Source organism: Lepidochelys olivacea (genome assembly GCF_965140295.1).
Source record: "Lepidochelys olivacea isolate rLepOli2 genome assembly, chromosome: 8".
NCBI classification, from domain to species: Eukaryota; Metazoa; Chordata; order Testudines; family Cheloniidae; genus Lepidochelys; species Lepidochelys olivacea.
Window position 1 is genome coordinate 38,509,176 of NC_140418.1, and position 14,429 is coordinate 38,523,604.

The window sequence follows — 14,429 nt, forward strand, 5'->3', positions numbered from 1 at the left end:
GCAAGTTTACCTGACAGTCCACTCAGTCTAGATGGGCGTCTCCCATGGTCCATTGTCAACCAAGTGTTTCTTGATGAGCCACTTAATTTGAATAGTCCCTCCAAGATGTGTTGGGTGTTACTTTGTGGGCATTACCCCAAGAGCAAACATTTGAAATCCAAATATAGATTTATAACTTTAAATACAAAAATGCCTCATGCATAGAGATAGCATAATTATAACCAGAAAATCATAACCTTTTCATAGACACCTCACTAGACAACCTTTGTACAATATTTTCTGCAAATGTATAACAGTGGTTGCAACAATAGTCTATATGATCATATTTTTTGTTTTGTGTCAGATGGGATCACCAGTGCCCCATGATTTGCATTGGCTGTCTTTTGATTTCTAGATGAAGTTTAAGGTGCTCAAAATTAACTATAAATTCCTGTATTACTTGAGACCAGTCTACGTGAGAGATCCTTTCTCCCCCTATGTGCGTGTGGTATACTGGCCTAATTGGAATAGGCGGAAACACCAGAACTGGAGCCACAACGGGATAAATTAGAGAAGGGGGAAAGCTGATGGCAGGGTATTTTACTGTAAGTGTCCTTAACTTTGGAAACTAGTATCAATCTCCAACTCTGATGATCTTTAGGGCATGCTGCAAAAAACATCTGTTTTCAGGAGCTCTTAGGAAAGAACCTTGTTGTTGTTGATGAATGTGGAGCGTTATAGATATTTTAATTTCCCGAGTGTAGGAGACTTCCTCTTGGGATTAGGAGAGAGGCTGCTGGATTTGCTTTTATTTATACTGGACTTTACATGAGCAAAATTATTTAGTGCAACGCATAGACATTTTTGTTCTCGTGAAAAAATAAAATACAAATAAAAAGTAAACAAATGCATTCTGAAAAGAAGGTCGGAGAAAATACTTATGGAAAGAGAATGAAAGAATGTACGCTAAGCATTGGTATGTGCAGTAATGTCTAAGAAAACAACAAAAATAGGAATGATTCGTCCTATTCGAGTATGATTTATATTCAAGGTCGATTTGTTGCAGTATGAAACATAGTTGTGAATTATCCCCAATTTGAAGGGGAGAGAGATAACGGAATTGATTTGTTCGTGTGACAGTAATTTTATAAAATTACTGCATCAAGATGAGGAGTATCGCTAACAGTAAGTACGCCATCACAGCAAGATTTGTAGATTTATTATGTAGTTTTAAGACTTGATAAAGCATATGATGCCGGGGGGAAAAAACATATTGAAAGTCAATTTAAAAAGTAAAGGAGTACTTGTGGCATCCGATGAAGTGAGCTGTAGCTCACTAAAGCTTATGCTCAAATAAATAAATTTGTTAGTCTCTAAGGTGCCACAAGTCCTCCTGTTCTTTTTGTGAATACAGACTAACATGGCTGCTACTCTGAAATTTAAAAAGTATTAATGGGAGCTGTTGCAGTTATTGGTTGAGACTCTGGGTGCTGCTGTTCACCAGCGAGGCAGAGAAATGCAATCAGAGATTCAGGCAGCCCCGCCCTCTGGTTCACAGCACAGAGCACAAAGAGTTCAAACGGTCTGGAGCGCAGCCTTCATACAAACGGTTGCATGGATGATCTCCGCAGTAGAATTATTATATGAACTAGTAGCTCAGGAAAGAAAACAATAAAAATTACACTAAACTACAGCGTCCCGAGATTAGGATTCGGCACCTCTACTTCAAAGATCTGGAAATGGCGGATAAAGCAAGGCTCCGTGACTGCAAAAGACTAGCCCTGTTCTGCTTTACACTGGTTACCGCTTGGGAGACAGTTTCTGGGAAAATTCGCTATTCGATTCCTGAAGAAATGCACAAAGGCTCTTTCGTGGGGAATATCTTAAAGGATCTGGGACTGGATTTAAAGGAACTCTCAGACCGGGGAGTCCGCATTGTTTCCACAGGTAGGACTCAGTATTTTGCTCTGAATCTTAAGAGCGGTCATTTAATCACCACAGAAAGAACGGACAGAGAGCAAATCTGTGGCCAGCTAGAGACGTGTCTGTTACATCTTGAGGTTCTTGTTGAGGATAAAGTGAAGCTTTTCATAGTTGACGTTGAAATCACAGATATTAATGACAATGCGCCCCGCTTCCAGGAAGATGAATTGGAATTTAGAATCAGTGAGTTAGCCGCTGTGGCAACCCGATATTCTCTTGAGGAGGCGCAGGATCCAGATGTCGGAATTAATTCTGTGCAGGGCTATTATCTCAGCAGTAACAAACACTTCTCTCTGGATGTGCAAACGGGAGCTGATGGAGACAAATATGCCGAACTGGTGCTGGAAAAATCTCTAGACCGGGAAGAACAAGATGTTCACGATCTAACTCTCATAGCCACTGACGGGGGAGATCCAGTTAGGTCCGGAACTGCACAGATCCGCGTTATTGTCCTTGACGCAAATGACAATGCACCAGTTTTCAGTCAGCCTGTCTATAAAGTGAGTGTTTTGGAAAATGTGCCCGTCGGGTCTCTGCTGCTGACAGTAAACGCCACAGATCCGGACGAAGCGATACATTCGGAGGTCACATATTCACTCCGGAAGATGAAAGACAAAGCGTCCCAGGTATTCCAGGTGGATTCTAAAACGGGGGAAATATCAACTGTGGGAAACCTGGATTATGAGGAAGCTGCATCATATGAAATGGAGGTTCAAGCAAAGGACGTTGGAGACCTCTCGGCCAGGTCTAAAGTCCTGATTAGGGTGATTGATGTTAATGATAATGCTCCCAAAATAACAATCGCTTCTCTCTTCAGCTCAGTCAGCGAAGACAACCCTCCAGGGACTCTGATTGCTCTATTAAACATCAGAGATAAAGATTCTGGAGAGAATGGAGAGGTCACATGCTCAATACCCGGCAACCTGCCATTCCGGTTACAGAAATCATTTGACAATTATTACAGCTTGGTGACTGACAGACCCCTGGACCGTGAGCGGGTCTCGGATTACAATGTGACGATCAAAGCCACAGACCGAGGGGCTCCAAATTTGGCTTCCAAAACAACAATTTTAGTGCAACTTTCAGACATAAACGACAACGCTCCCATCTTCAACCAGACATCCTACACTTTGTACATCACGGAGAACAATCCCAGAGGAGCTTCCTTTGGTTCCCTGAAAGCGAATGATCCTGACTCGGGGGAGAACGCCAGAGTCACTTACTCCATTCCTGGAACTCAGATCCAGGAAGCTCCGCTCCCCTCCTCCATCTCCATTAACTCCGAGACTGGGGCTCTCTACGCTCTGCGCTCCTTCGATTACGAACAGTTCCGGGAGATTCGGTTCCAAGTGCAGGCTCAGGATGGGGGTTCCCCACCTCTCAGCAGTAATGTCTCCGTCACTCTCTTTATACTGGATCAGAATGACAACAGCCCGCACATCTTACACCCCTCCTTTCCCACCGATGGCTCCACGGGAGTGGAGTTGGCCCCTCGCTCCTCCGAGCCGGGTTACCTGGTCACTAAGGTGGTGGCGGTGGATGCAGACTCCGGGCAGAACGCCTGGCTCTCCTACCAGCTGCTGAGGGCTACAGAGCCGGGGCTCTTCTCTGTGGGACTCCACAGCGGCGAGATCAGGACAGCGCGCTCCTTTGTAGACAAAGATGCGCTCAAGCAAAGTCTGGTGGTTTTGGTGAAGGACAACGGGCAGCCCCCTCTCTCTGCCACGGCCACTGTCACGGTGGTGGTGGCTGACAGCATCCCCGAAATTCTCTCCGATTTAAGCAGCTTCTCAGCTCCTGCAGACCCCCAGTCCAGCCTCACCTTGTATTTGGTGATCGCTGTGGCTTCCGTTTCCTGCTTGTTCTTTACCTTTATCTTAGTGTTACTGGCCCTGAGACTCCGCAGGTGGCGAAACTCGCAGCTGTTTGACTCCTCGAATGTGACTTTCAGTGGAGTTCCCGTCTCGCAGTTTGTGGGGATCAATGGAGTCAGAGCTTTTCTTCACTCCTACTCACATGAGGTTTCTCTAACCACGGACTCCAGAAAAAGTCAATTTACCCTACCAAAATTAAACTTTTCAAGTACCCCAACGTGTCCTTCAATTGATAAAGAAAAGGAATCCGTCCTCATGTCGGAGAATTTGAGTGTGAGCAATGGGGTCCAGCCACTCCTTCAGGTGAGTCTGCCTCTTTTGGTAGTGTGATTTGGACTTTGTATGCCCTGTATTGCTTTTCCATCTAGAGAAGAAGGTGAGAGTGTTTTTCCTTGGCTAATACATAAACGTGTATTTTTGTACAGTTCTCTGCATCCTTCATGTGTATATGTAATATATATATATATATATATATATATATATATATATATATATATATATATATATATATATATCATTTCACATTTTATCAATTCAAAGCATTTACTCAGATGTAGTTTTAAAGTGGGGACTTCATTTTTGCGCCCATATGCATGGTTACATGGCTTGGAAAGTTACAAATATATTGAAATGTGTATCTTAATAAATTTGTAACATGGTGGAAGTCACTGTTTCGCTGAAATAATACATCTTAATTTGTAATCATTGTTACTTATACCCCTCATTTAGTAGACAAGTCTCTTGAAATACCCAAATATATAGTGGTTTATTTTGACTAGTTATAACTATCTGAAAGATAAAATAGGTTGTCGAATGTGTCACTGAAGCAAAGAGTCATTTTTTATGGAATAGTGGGAACAAATTTATATTAAAAGTTGAATATAGCTTTATTTTTACACCATATTATTGGACCACACATACACTTCCCTCAAAAGAATACCCCTTTCCCTGAAATACTATGACACATGTCACCCCATAGTAAAGCATGTCTGTGTAGTGTGGCAAAAATAAGAAAATTAATTTTAATGTTTCTTGTTTTTACAATATTGTGACACAGAGGCCCATTGGTGGTTCACTGTTCAGTGCCAGCAACTCTGGCATACTCACCACACCCAGCACACTGTTGTCATGATATATATCCAAAAGGTGGTGTGTTATATATGATTGGAAAACTAATAACTCTATTATCAATATTCTTTTGTGATGTATGTACAAAGAGTTATGGAAATGTGCTAGTGTTATGTTCTTGAAATGTGAGCAATGTAGGAGGTAGCAGGACTCCCTAAACCTTCCCTCCCAGGTTCCACTGTCCTTCATTTACCTTCTCTACTGCCCCAGTGGCTGCATTCAGGGGAGTTTTCTGGGGAAATTGCTTCCCAGCAGAGGGTTGGTTCTTCTTTCTCCCTGTCCCTTGTTAGAGAGGAAGGCTGCTGGAATGGAGGTCAGCCTCTCAGAAAGCCCCTGGATAGGGCTTTACAGGCTCAGTCTCTGAAAGTCTATTGCCTCTTTGTGGTGTTTATCTCCTACCCCTCTTCCTGGGGTGTGTTACTTGGCTGTTAGCTGGGGTGGCTCTGGAAGCAGTGTAGTCCACATGGCTTTCTTGTCCTCACCTGGCCTGCTTCTGCAACTCACAGTCTCTGCATGGAGCAGCTTTCTTCCTGGTCACCACCCCTTCCTATGGTAGGCTTCCCCTTATAAGTCCCTCCTCCTCAAGGAGAAACGAGCTGTGCAGGTGTACCTTATTAGTACAGCACAGTCCCAGAGGAGCTCCTTAGCCTCCTCCTGGCCAGTGAGAAGGCATGTCCCTTCACAGGCAACAAATGCATAAGACCAGTCTTCCCTAGACAATGGGATGTGTATTTCCTTGGCTGACTATTCAGGTCCTCATGCAGAGACAATAAAGGTGCATTTACATAGAAGGTAAACACAGCCATCAAGCTAACAAGGGGAAGAAGGAGAAACTCAGTTATCACCAGCAGGGGAGGGACCAGCATGAAGTCTTCACCAGACTGCATGGAGTCTCTTCCCAGAAGGAGAAAATGGTGTACTGGACTATAAAGACAGGGATCTTAACCTCAAATGACAAAAAATTGAATCAACTGATAGTGTATAATATTACTGTATTATAAAAGTGTATCCGATAAGGTGTTTTATGAAAGCTAATGACACACAGGTGATTAATATCATTGTAAAATGCAGGTATTAACACTATATGAGGAATTATGAATATTCACTGATATTATGCTTAAAATTGTGTGTCCAAACAAAAGGAGAAACAGGTTTTCTCCCAGACAGGAGGGAAGGCAGCTGCCTACTGGTCTCCAGTGAAATTAAGCAAGGTGTGACCAAAAACAATGGAATCCTCGTTTACATATGAAACCTCAGTGGCACAGGAAATTCACAGGAAGGGAAGAACAGCACGAGGTCATCCAGAGTCTGGAAACAAAACAGTGACAGGCACAAGGGGCCAGACCTCGTGCAAGCTGAGAACAATGGGTCCTTCAGTCAAGGGGGTTGAAGTCTCTGGGAACTACATGTATGTAAACTTGATTAGGCAAAGACCTTTTACCTAAGAAAACAAAGAAAACCAGCACCTTGTACTTCTGTGGAAAGACCTGACTGAGAGAAAGTCAACCATGGCTAGAAAGAAGAAAGATTGATAAGAAATCTACCTTGAACCAAGGCAGTAGCTTGTTAAGTTAAGTCTCTTATCTGAAGTGATTGTTAACTCCAGTTAAAGTAATAAATTATGGTTTTGACTCTTTAGAGGAGGAACAACCTTATTAATTCTCTGAGTGTTCCAGGAAAGGGCTGGATACTTCTGGGCAGATGATTTAGGGGAAATTCAGGACTGGGTGTGTGTTGAGGTCACCCTGCAGGTATAACGAAGGCTGGTGGAGACCTCAGTGTTGTGAGTAGACCTCTGTGTTCAGAAGTGCTGAACCAGAGCTGCATGGCATACAGACACTCAGGGAACTGCATGCTTGTCTGCTGGCTGTTGATGACCCAACTCTGAACCACAGTAGCAAAGCATGTAAGGCACCCAGACTTATAGGGCAGGTGGTAACACAACCTCTCACGGGTCTGGACTGCACCCAGAAACCTGACAGATATAACAGTAGTTCACTTGTGAAAATGTTTCTTACTTGTTTGAATCATAAGATCTTCAGAATGATTAGGCCCAGAAATTCCCAGTTTGCTTTGTTTTGTTTCCGTTGTTGAGTAGAAGTGTCTTTTGATATTTTCAGAGACATAGTAGAAAACTTACAAAGATGTTACAGCTTGTTCTATACACAATATAGGAATGATGGAAGTTCATTGGAACTCATTAAAGAAAGAAGCTAAAGAACAGCTGTGGGAGGGGTTCAGGTGGAAATAAGAAGAGGAAGTGTTTGACTAACTATGTCACAATACCAGGAAATTTAGAGAAACTTAGAACTGAAAAATGATGTCCTACTTAAAAGAGAATTTTTAAGTGAATGGATGTTTGTATTTTGTATTGGCTAGAGCAAAGTTCAGCTATCTGTTGCTAGCTATGGGCAGAATATGGGTGGAGGGGAGGGTGTAGGAGATTGGATCAAGATAAAAAAGATTGGTCTAACACCATGCACTTTAAGCTGAGTGGACAAATGCTCTGTGCAGGGTTGTGTGGGCCTTGAAGTGTATGGAAGCACAATTTTGTTTCTTTTTTCACTCTCTCTCTCCGCTGTTGACTGTGGCTACATCCTGGGTCATACTCATGCAGAACAGTATGCCCATGTAATGAGAGCAAGGTTGAAAATAATTTTAAAATGTTTTTACATATAAACTCATTATTGACTTCTGGCATGAATTGTGGAGAGTAGGAAATGAGGGGAAATGTGGGGGAACAGAATTCTGGAAGGAGATATGAAGGGATTTAGACTGGGGTTAGGGGTCTGGGTATCAAGGAGCTGTATTATTGGTCTTGAAAGGTGAGATTCTTGGATAGGAAGAAAGAGGAGGTGCATGAATGAGGCAGGATATTGACAGAAAATGGAAGGAGATTGAAGTAATTATAGGGCGCTAGGCATAAGGAAGAGAAGAGCAGGGTATTCAGGGAGCAATGTAGGCTGGGTCAGCATACTGGGATGCACAAAGAGGAACAGGGATTTCTAGGTGCCCCACATCTGGGCCTTGACAGACTGAAATTGTTGCATGTTGAATCATGACTTCAGGCCAAATTCTCCTCTAATTTATACTCTGTCTCTGTGCCTCCCTATGGACTTTGTGATGGCTGCATATTGTTTACTATTAGCAGAATTTTGCTTTTTATAAGTGGAAAAGTTCAGACACTTCTGTTTATTGTTTCACTTGCCTGCTTTGATATCACTGACTAATGTGTTATGGGAGGAAACTGGTTCTGTGTGTGTGTGGTAAAGATAGTACAGTGAATTTATTTAATATGTTTTATGTATAACATATAGGTATAAGTGTTTGGTTTACATGGGCTAAAGTCTTTTGAAGACATTATTTTATTAGGAATATGCTCTTGGAATGTTCTTTATTTCCAAAACCTAGTATTTGTACTAAAAAAAGATAAACACTGTCCTATATTAACAGTCCTATCAGAAGTCTAATGTGTGTTTTATACCTTAACTTTTCAGAATGAAAGAGCACATCCTTCATTTTGTAACATTTTTCTGTCTTTTGTAAGAAGACTGTAATTCTTAGAACCAAAGAAGGAATAAAAGAAGAATGTTTTAACATATTTTAATAAGATATTTTAAAAGCACAAAAGGGAATGGCCCATGTAATTGTAGTCTAGTTAGCCTGAAGTTATTTTGGAGAAAAATAATGAAATTGTAGCTGTAGGGATCTATAAGTAAGAAATTAGAGGACAGAAATATAAGTATTGCCAATCAACATTATCTCCTGAGAAATAGGTCTTTTCAGACAAACTTTATGCCATCCCTTGGCTAGATTATACCTATGATTGATAAAGGTAATTGTGTTGATGTAATATATTTAGATTTTTGTCAGATGTTTGATCTAAAACTGCAGGACCAACTGATTAAAATGTTAGCACTATCCAAATTAGATATTATTGTGGTTGGAGTCACCAGATGCCACATTGTTATTAGTTTTTGTAAAGCAGGCTCTCTTCTGGGAGGGAACTGCAAACAACAAGAAAGTTTCCTGTTCACCTTAATGTCTCTGACTAGAGTCAGTTACTGGTGCAAAGTTGCTTCTTGGAAACCGGATATTGGTGTTTCAACTGAGATTTCTGAGAAAGGCGTTTGCTTGAGTTTGTTCAAGTATGGTCTCCACCAACAGAAAACCATCCTGCAAGACACCAAAATCTGTTACCAGTTGGCAAATGGATGATAATATGATCCGTAATAAATGGCTTTAAGTTTTATTGAGTGATAGATCTCAAAATTTCAAAGTAAAGGAGAACTCACCAATTATGGCAATGTTTCTGGTTGGGTGCAGCAAGGATTACTTCACAGTCTAATGCTTTTCAAAAATTACCAGTGACTTCGAAGAAAGTACACGTTTGCTGATGAACTGTGCAGATAACTCAAAGATTGGTAGAATGATAAATAATGATGAAGCCAGACCATTGATACAGAGGTATATAGACTGTTTGTAAGATAGATGTTATTGAATAGAATATATTTTAATACAGTCAAATATGAAATCATCTTTCTAGGAACAAAGAATATAGGCCATTCTTACGGGATAGTGAATAGTACCCTGTAAAACAGTGACTCTGAAAAGGACTTATGCCTCATGGTAGATAATTAACTAAATTACAGCTCCCAGTGTGAACCTATAACAAAAGAGCTCACGCAATTGTAACATTACCTGCAGTGAAACAAGAGCATGAATATCAACCTCTGGGTGGATGGTTTGAAAGCAGGACCCAAATCCCAAACTAATTGTGAGGTTTGTACTTAGACTTCACCAACAATTGCCAAGTGGAAATTCCTCAGGTATTATAACAGGCCTTAATATGAAGTCACAGACAGTCCCCTTGGGTACTCCAATCAATCTTGCTACCCAAGGAAGTATCCCTTTGTGATAGCTGGGCCCTTACACCAAGAATCACAGCAGTATTCAGGTTACTCTCAGTTCCAAGGAATTAATCTCTTAACCCCAGTCTAATTGTGCATTAGATCAGTGGTTTTCAACCTTTTTCTTTCTGAGCCCCCTCCCAACATACTATAAAAACTTCACAGCCCACCCGTGCCACAACTGTTTTTCTGCATATAAAAGCCAGAGCCAGTCTCAGGGGGTAGCAAGCAAGGCAATTGCTTGGGGACCCACTGTCACCGTGCCTTCACAACTGAGAATACCAAATTCAGGACAAACTACTGAGAAACAGAACAGACACACCCCAAAACTGGTGGTTATTCTCCCATAAGATATACCAAACCAGCAACAAAAGTAAACTTCTGTTTCACAGCACTGGCTAACAGGAAGTCAGAAAAGCAGTCTCCTTAGACATCCCAGTCCTTGTATCACCACCAAAAACACTAGACTTAAAGATGAGTGGTTATTTAAAACCAATTTAATCAAACAAAAGGTTCTTCTGATCCCAAAGGACCAGCCACATACCCAGGTCAATATATAACTCAGATCTTACCCAAAAATCATGTCGTTGCCAATCCTTTAGTATCTAATATCTAAAGGTTTATTTATAAAAAGAAAGAAAGAAAGGTGAGAGTTAAAATTGGTTAAGAAATCAAATGCATACAATAATTGCAAAGTTCTTGGATCAGGCTTGTAGCAGTGATGGAATAAACTGCTGGCTTGTTAAGTCTCTGGTTGCTTTCAAATCATTGGAAGGTCCTCAGTCCTTTGGTTAGAATGCTCCCATTAGTGTAAGTTCATAGTCCAGAGGCTTGAGCAGGAAAGGAGTCTACTTGTATGACTCATATTCACAGGAAGGAGGACAGAGCAACAAATGTTTTTTGTCCTCTTGTTGATGGTACACAGTGAAATTCCAGTTGCAATGTCCACAATAGTCTGTCTGGTATTGATGAACCTTTCGTTTTGAGAAGGGCTTAAGAATTTCTGTTGAAGGTCAGCCCTTCACACTAAATGATCTCTCTCTCTCTCGTCTGGTGATTTACACAGTCTCAGAGGCTCACAGTACCGCTGCTCAAATATTACATTATTAAATTATAGAATCATAGAAGTGTAGGACTGGAAGTGACCTCAAGAGGTTTTCTAGTCCAGTCCCCTGAACTCAAGGCAGGACTAAGTATTATCTATACCATCCCTTAATGGTGTTTGTCTAACCTACTCTTAAAAATTTCCAGTGACAGAGATTTCACAACCTCCCTATGCAATTTATTCTAGTGCTTAACTACCCTGACAGTTAGGAAGCTTTTCCTAATGACGAACCTAAACCTCCCTTGCTGCTATCTAGGCCCATTGCTTCTTGTCCTATCCTCAAAGGTTAACAAGAACAAATCTTCACCCTTCTTCTTGTAATAATCTTTTATGTACTTGAAAACTGTTATGTCCCCCCTCAGTCTTCTCTTCTCCAGATTAAACAAACCCAATTCTGTCAATCTTTCCTCATAGGTCATATTTTCTAGACCTTTAATCATTTTTGTTGCTGTCCTCTGGACTTTCTCCAATTTGTCTACATCTTTCCTGAAATGTGGCATCCAGAATTTGGACACTAGAGGCCTTATCAGTGTGGAATAGATTGGAAGAATTACTTCTAGTGTCTCGCTTACAACACTCCTGCTAATACATTCCAGAACAATGTTTACTTTTTTTTTTGCAGTAGTGTTACACTGTTGACTCATATTTAGCTTGTGATCCACAATCACCCCCAGATCCCTTTCAGCTGTACTCATTCTTAGGAAGTCATTTCCCATTTTGTATGTGTGCAATTGATTGTTCCTTCCTAAGTGGAGTACTTTGCATTTGTCCTTATTGAATTTAATTCTATTTAATTCAGACCATTTCTCCAGTTTTTCCAGATAATTTTGAATGTTAGTTGTATTTTCCAAGCAACCTCTCCCAGCTTGGTATCATCCACAAATTTTATAATATACTCTCTATGCCATTATTTAAATCATTTATGAAGATCCTGAACAGAACCAGACAGGACCTATGCCTGGAGGACACCACTTGATACAGCTTGACTGTAAACCACTGATAACTATTCACTGGGAACGGTTTTCCAACCAGTAATGCAGCCACCTTATAAGTAGCTCCACCTAGGCTATATTTCCCTTATATGGGATGCAGATGTTATAAATGAAATTAATATATGCAGGAACTTACAAACATTTAATAAAATCTAAACACATTCTTATTCTAATACCTGTTATAACCATAATAACAAACAGATGAGCCAGGCTGATTCCAGCTATGCATTGGTCAGTTGAGACATGGGAACCCTGGCATGAGCTGTCCTGGTGTGCCAGTGTCACACCCCCAATGAAAAACCGGTGTAGGAAGGGATGTCATTGATACTCCTGACTAAGCCTCATAATCCACCATCCATGATAAGGCATCTGCCACTACATTTTCTTTTCCCTGGATATGCATTATTTCTGTGTCATACTTCTGTAGTGCTAGGCTCCTACATAGTAGTCTCAAATTGGTCCTATTGGCCCTGTGCAACCAAATTAACAGGGAGTGGTCCATTAGAACCTTAAATTTTCTAGTAGGCAGATAAGGCTTAAGTTGTTTAGCAGTCCAGACTATGGCACAACATTCCCTCTTGATGACATCATAGTTCTGTTACATGTGGGTCAGTTTTTTACTTAAAAAGGCAATGGGGTCGCTGTTGTCCCCAACCCAGCCTGCATTAGCAATGCATGTAACCCAATATCAGAAGTATCAGTGCACAGCACAAGGTTTGCTGAAATCAGGGATAACTTAAACTGGCAAAGCCTCTTTTATGCCCTTGAAACCTTTCTCACAGACCTCAGTCCATATCACCCAGTATGGTTTTCCCTTTTTTATAAGGTCTGGTTATGGGACCACAATGTTGCTAAACCCCTTTACAAACCTCTGGTAATTACTCGCCAGAGCAATAAACCTGTTTCTTGGTTCATGGGCTAGTCTTGGTTCTTGGACCTGCTTCCTGGTTCGTGGGGCAGGCCAATTCCCAATGGCTTTTACTTTTAGAGGAGCAGGGCGAACAAACCCACTGCCCATCCTGTATCCTAAATTAAGTACTTCTGCTGCCCTCATCTTGCATTTGGACACCTTGACAGTGAGCTTGGCTTCTCTAAGCCTCTCCAATGCAATTCCCACATGGTTCAGGTAGTCCTGATCTATCACCACCCAGTGCGTGAACCTTTGTCATAGCTGGTTCCTTAAACCAAGAAGCACAGCAGGGTTTATGTTATTCCCAGTCCCAAAGGACCAGTCACTTACCCCAGCTCAATTGTACCTTAGATCTCACACCAAAGACAACACTGTAACTAATCATACAACAAACTCTATAAAGAGTTATTAAATAGGAAAGTGAAACATAACAGTTATTAACAAGGTTAAAGCAGGTAAACATATGCACAAAAGACATACAATCAATTTTCAAAAGGAAATAACAGCTAAAATTGACAAGCTCTATGTATGATTTAGGAGTAATCCAGGCTAAGCAACTAGGGATCTCTTGCTTATGTTTAGAAAAGTTAGCCCTCCCACCCCCAAGTCCAAGCAGCATAGAGATAATAATTTTCTTTTGTTTTGGGTTTTTATTCCCCTCCTGCCATGTCTCTGAATGGCAAACATAACTAATGGGAGGAGTCCCCTTGCATGATTCATCTTCACAAGGAGGAGGACAGAATAACAAAAGTCTTTTGTCCTCTTGTTGACAGTGTGCAGGGATCTTCCAGCTGCAGGGTCCACAATTGTCCATCTGGTATAGATGGACCTTTCCTTTTGGGAAGGGTGTAACATCTTCTGTTGAAAATCAGCCCTTCACATTAAATGATGTCTCCCCCTTGTCTGGTGATTTACACAGTCACAGACGCTCACAATACAACCATTCAAATATTGCTTTACAATATGGGGTGCAGATATTATAATGAGATAAATGCATGCAGCAACTCACAAACCTTCAATAAAGTCTAAACTTTAAACACGTTCTTTCATCCTAATACCTGTTTTAACAATACTAACATAACATATGAGTGAGTCAGACTGATTCTGGCTATCTATTGCCAGTGTTCAATTGAGACATGGGCACCTTGGCATGAGATGCAACCTGGTCTGCCAGCATCACAGTAATTCTTAGATGTATAATGAGAATAATATCAAGGGATGATAACTCCTGAAAGGGGTACAGTAGTCTGGACTTCAAAGCAAGAGAGTTCAGACACATAAATTCAGTAGCCATAGAATTTACTTTTTTTAGTTTCTGGTTCCGAATTCTCAATTGTATATATTTTGTTGTCTCATCCTGGGGCATATTTTGCGTTCATTTACGTAGATGTGAATTTGGAGTAATAATAACATTTAGCACCTAAATAACAATTTTCATCCATAAATCTAAAATGTTTGCAAAAGTACATAATCAGAGTGGTATCCTCCTTTACTAACTGATCAACTAAAGTATGGAAAACATAAATTGCTAGACAACACCAGACAATG

At 40.9% G+C, this 14,429-nt stretch overlaps 1 protein-coding gene across 1 annotated transcript; it reads left to right on the plus strand.

Moving 5' to 3' along the window:
* The first annotated feature begins 1,481 nt into the window (after positions 1-1,481).
* LOC311524681 (protocadherin gamma-A12-like) lies at positions 1,482-4,074 on the plus strand. The gene is given in 2 exon segments (XM_084636037.1): positions 1,482-3,896; positions 3,902-4,074. Coding segments are annotated over 2 exon segments (2,259 nt in total). The 5' UTR covers positions 1,482-1,718; the 3' UTR covers positions 3,983-4,074.
* The last annotated feature ends 10,355 nt before the right edge of the window (positions 4,075-14,429 follow it).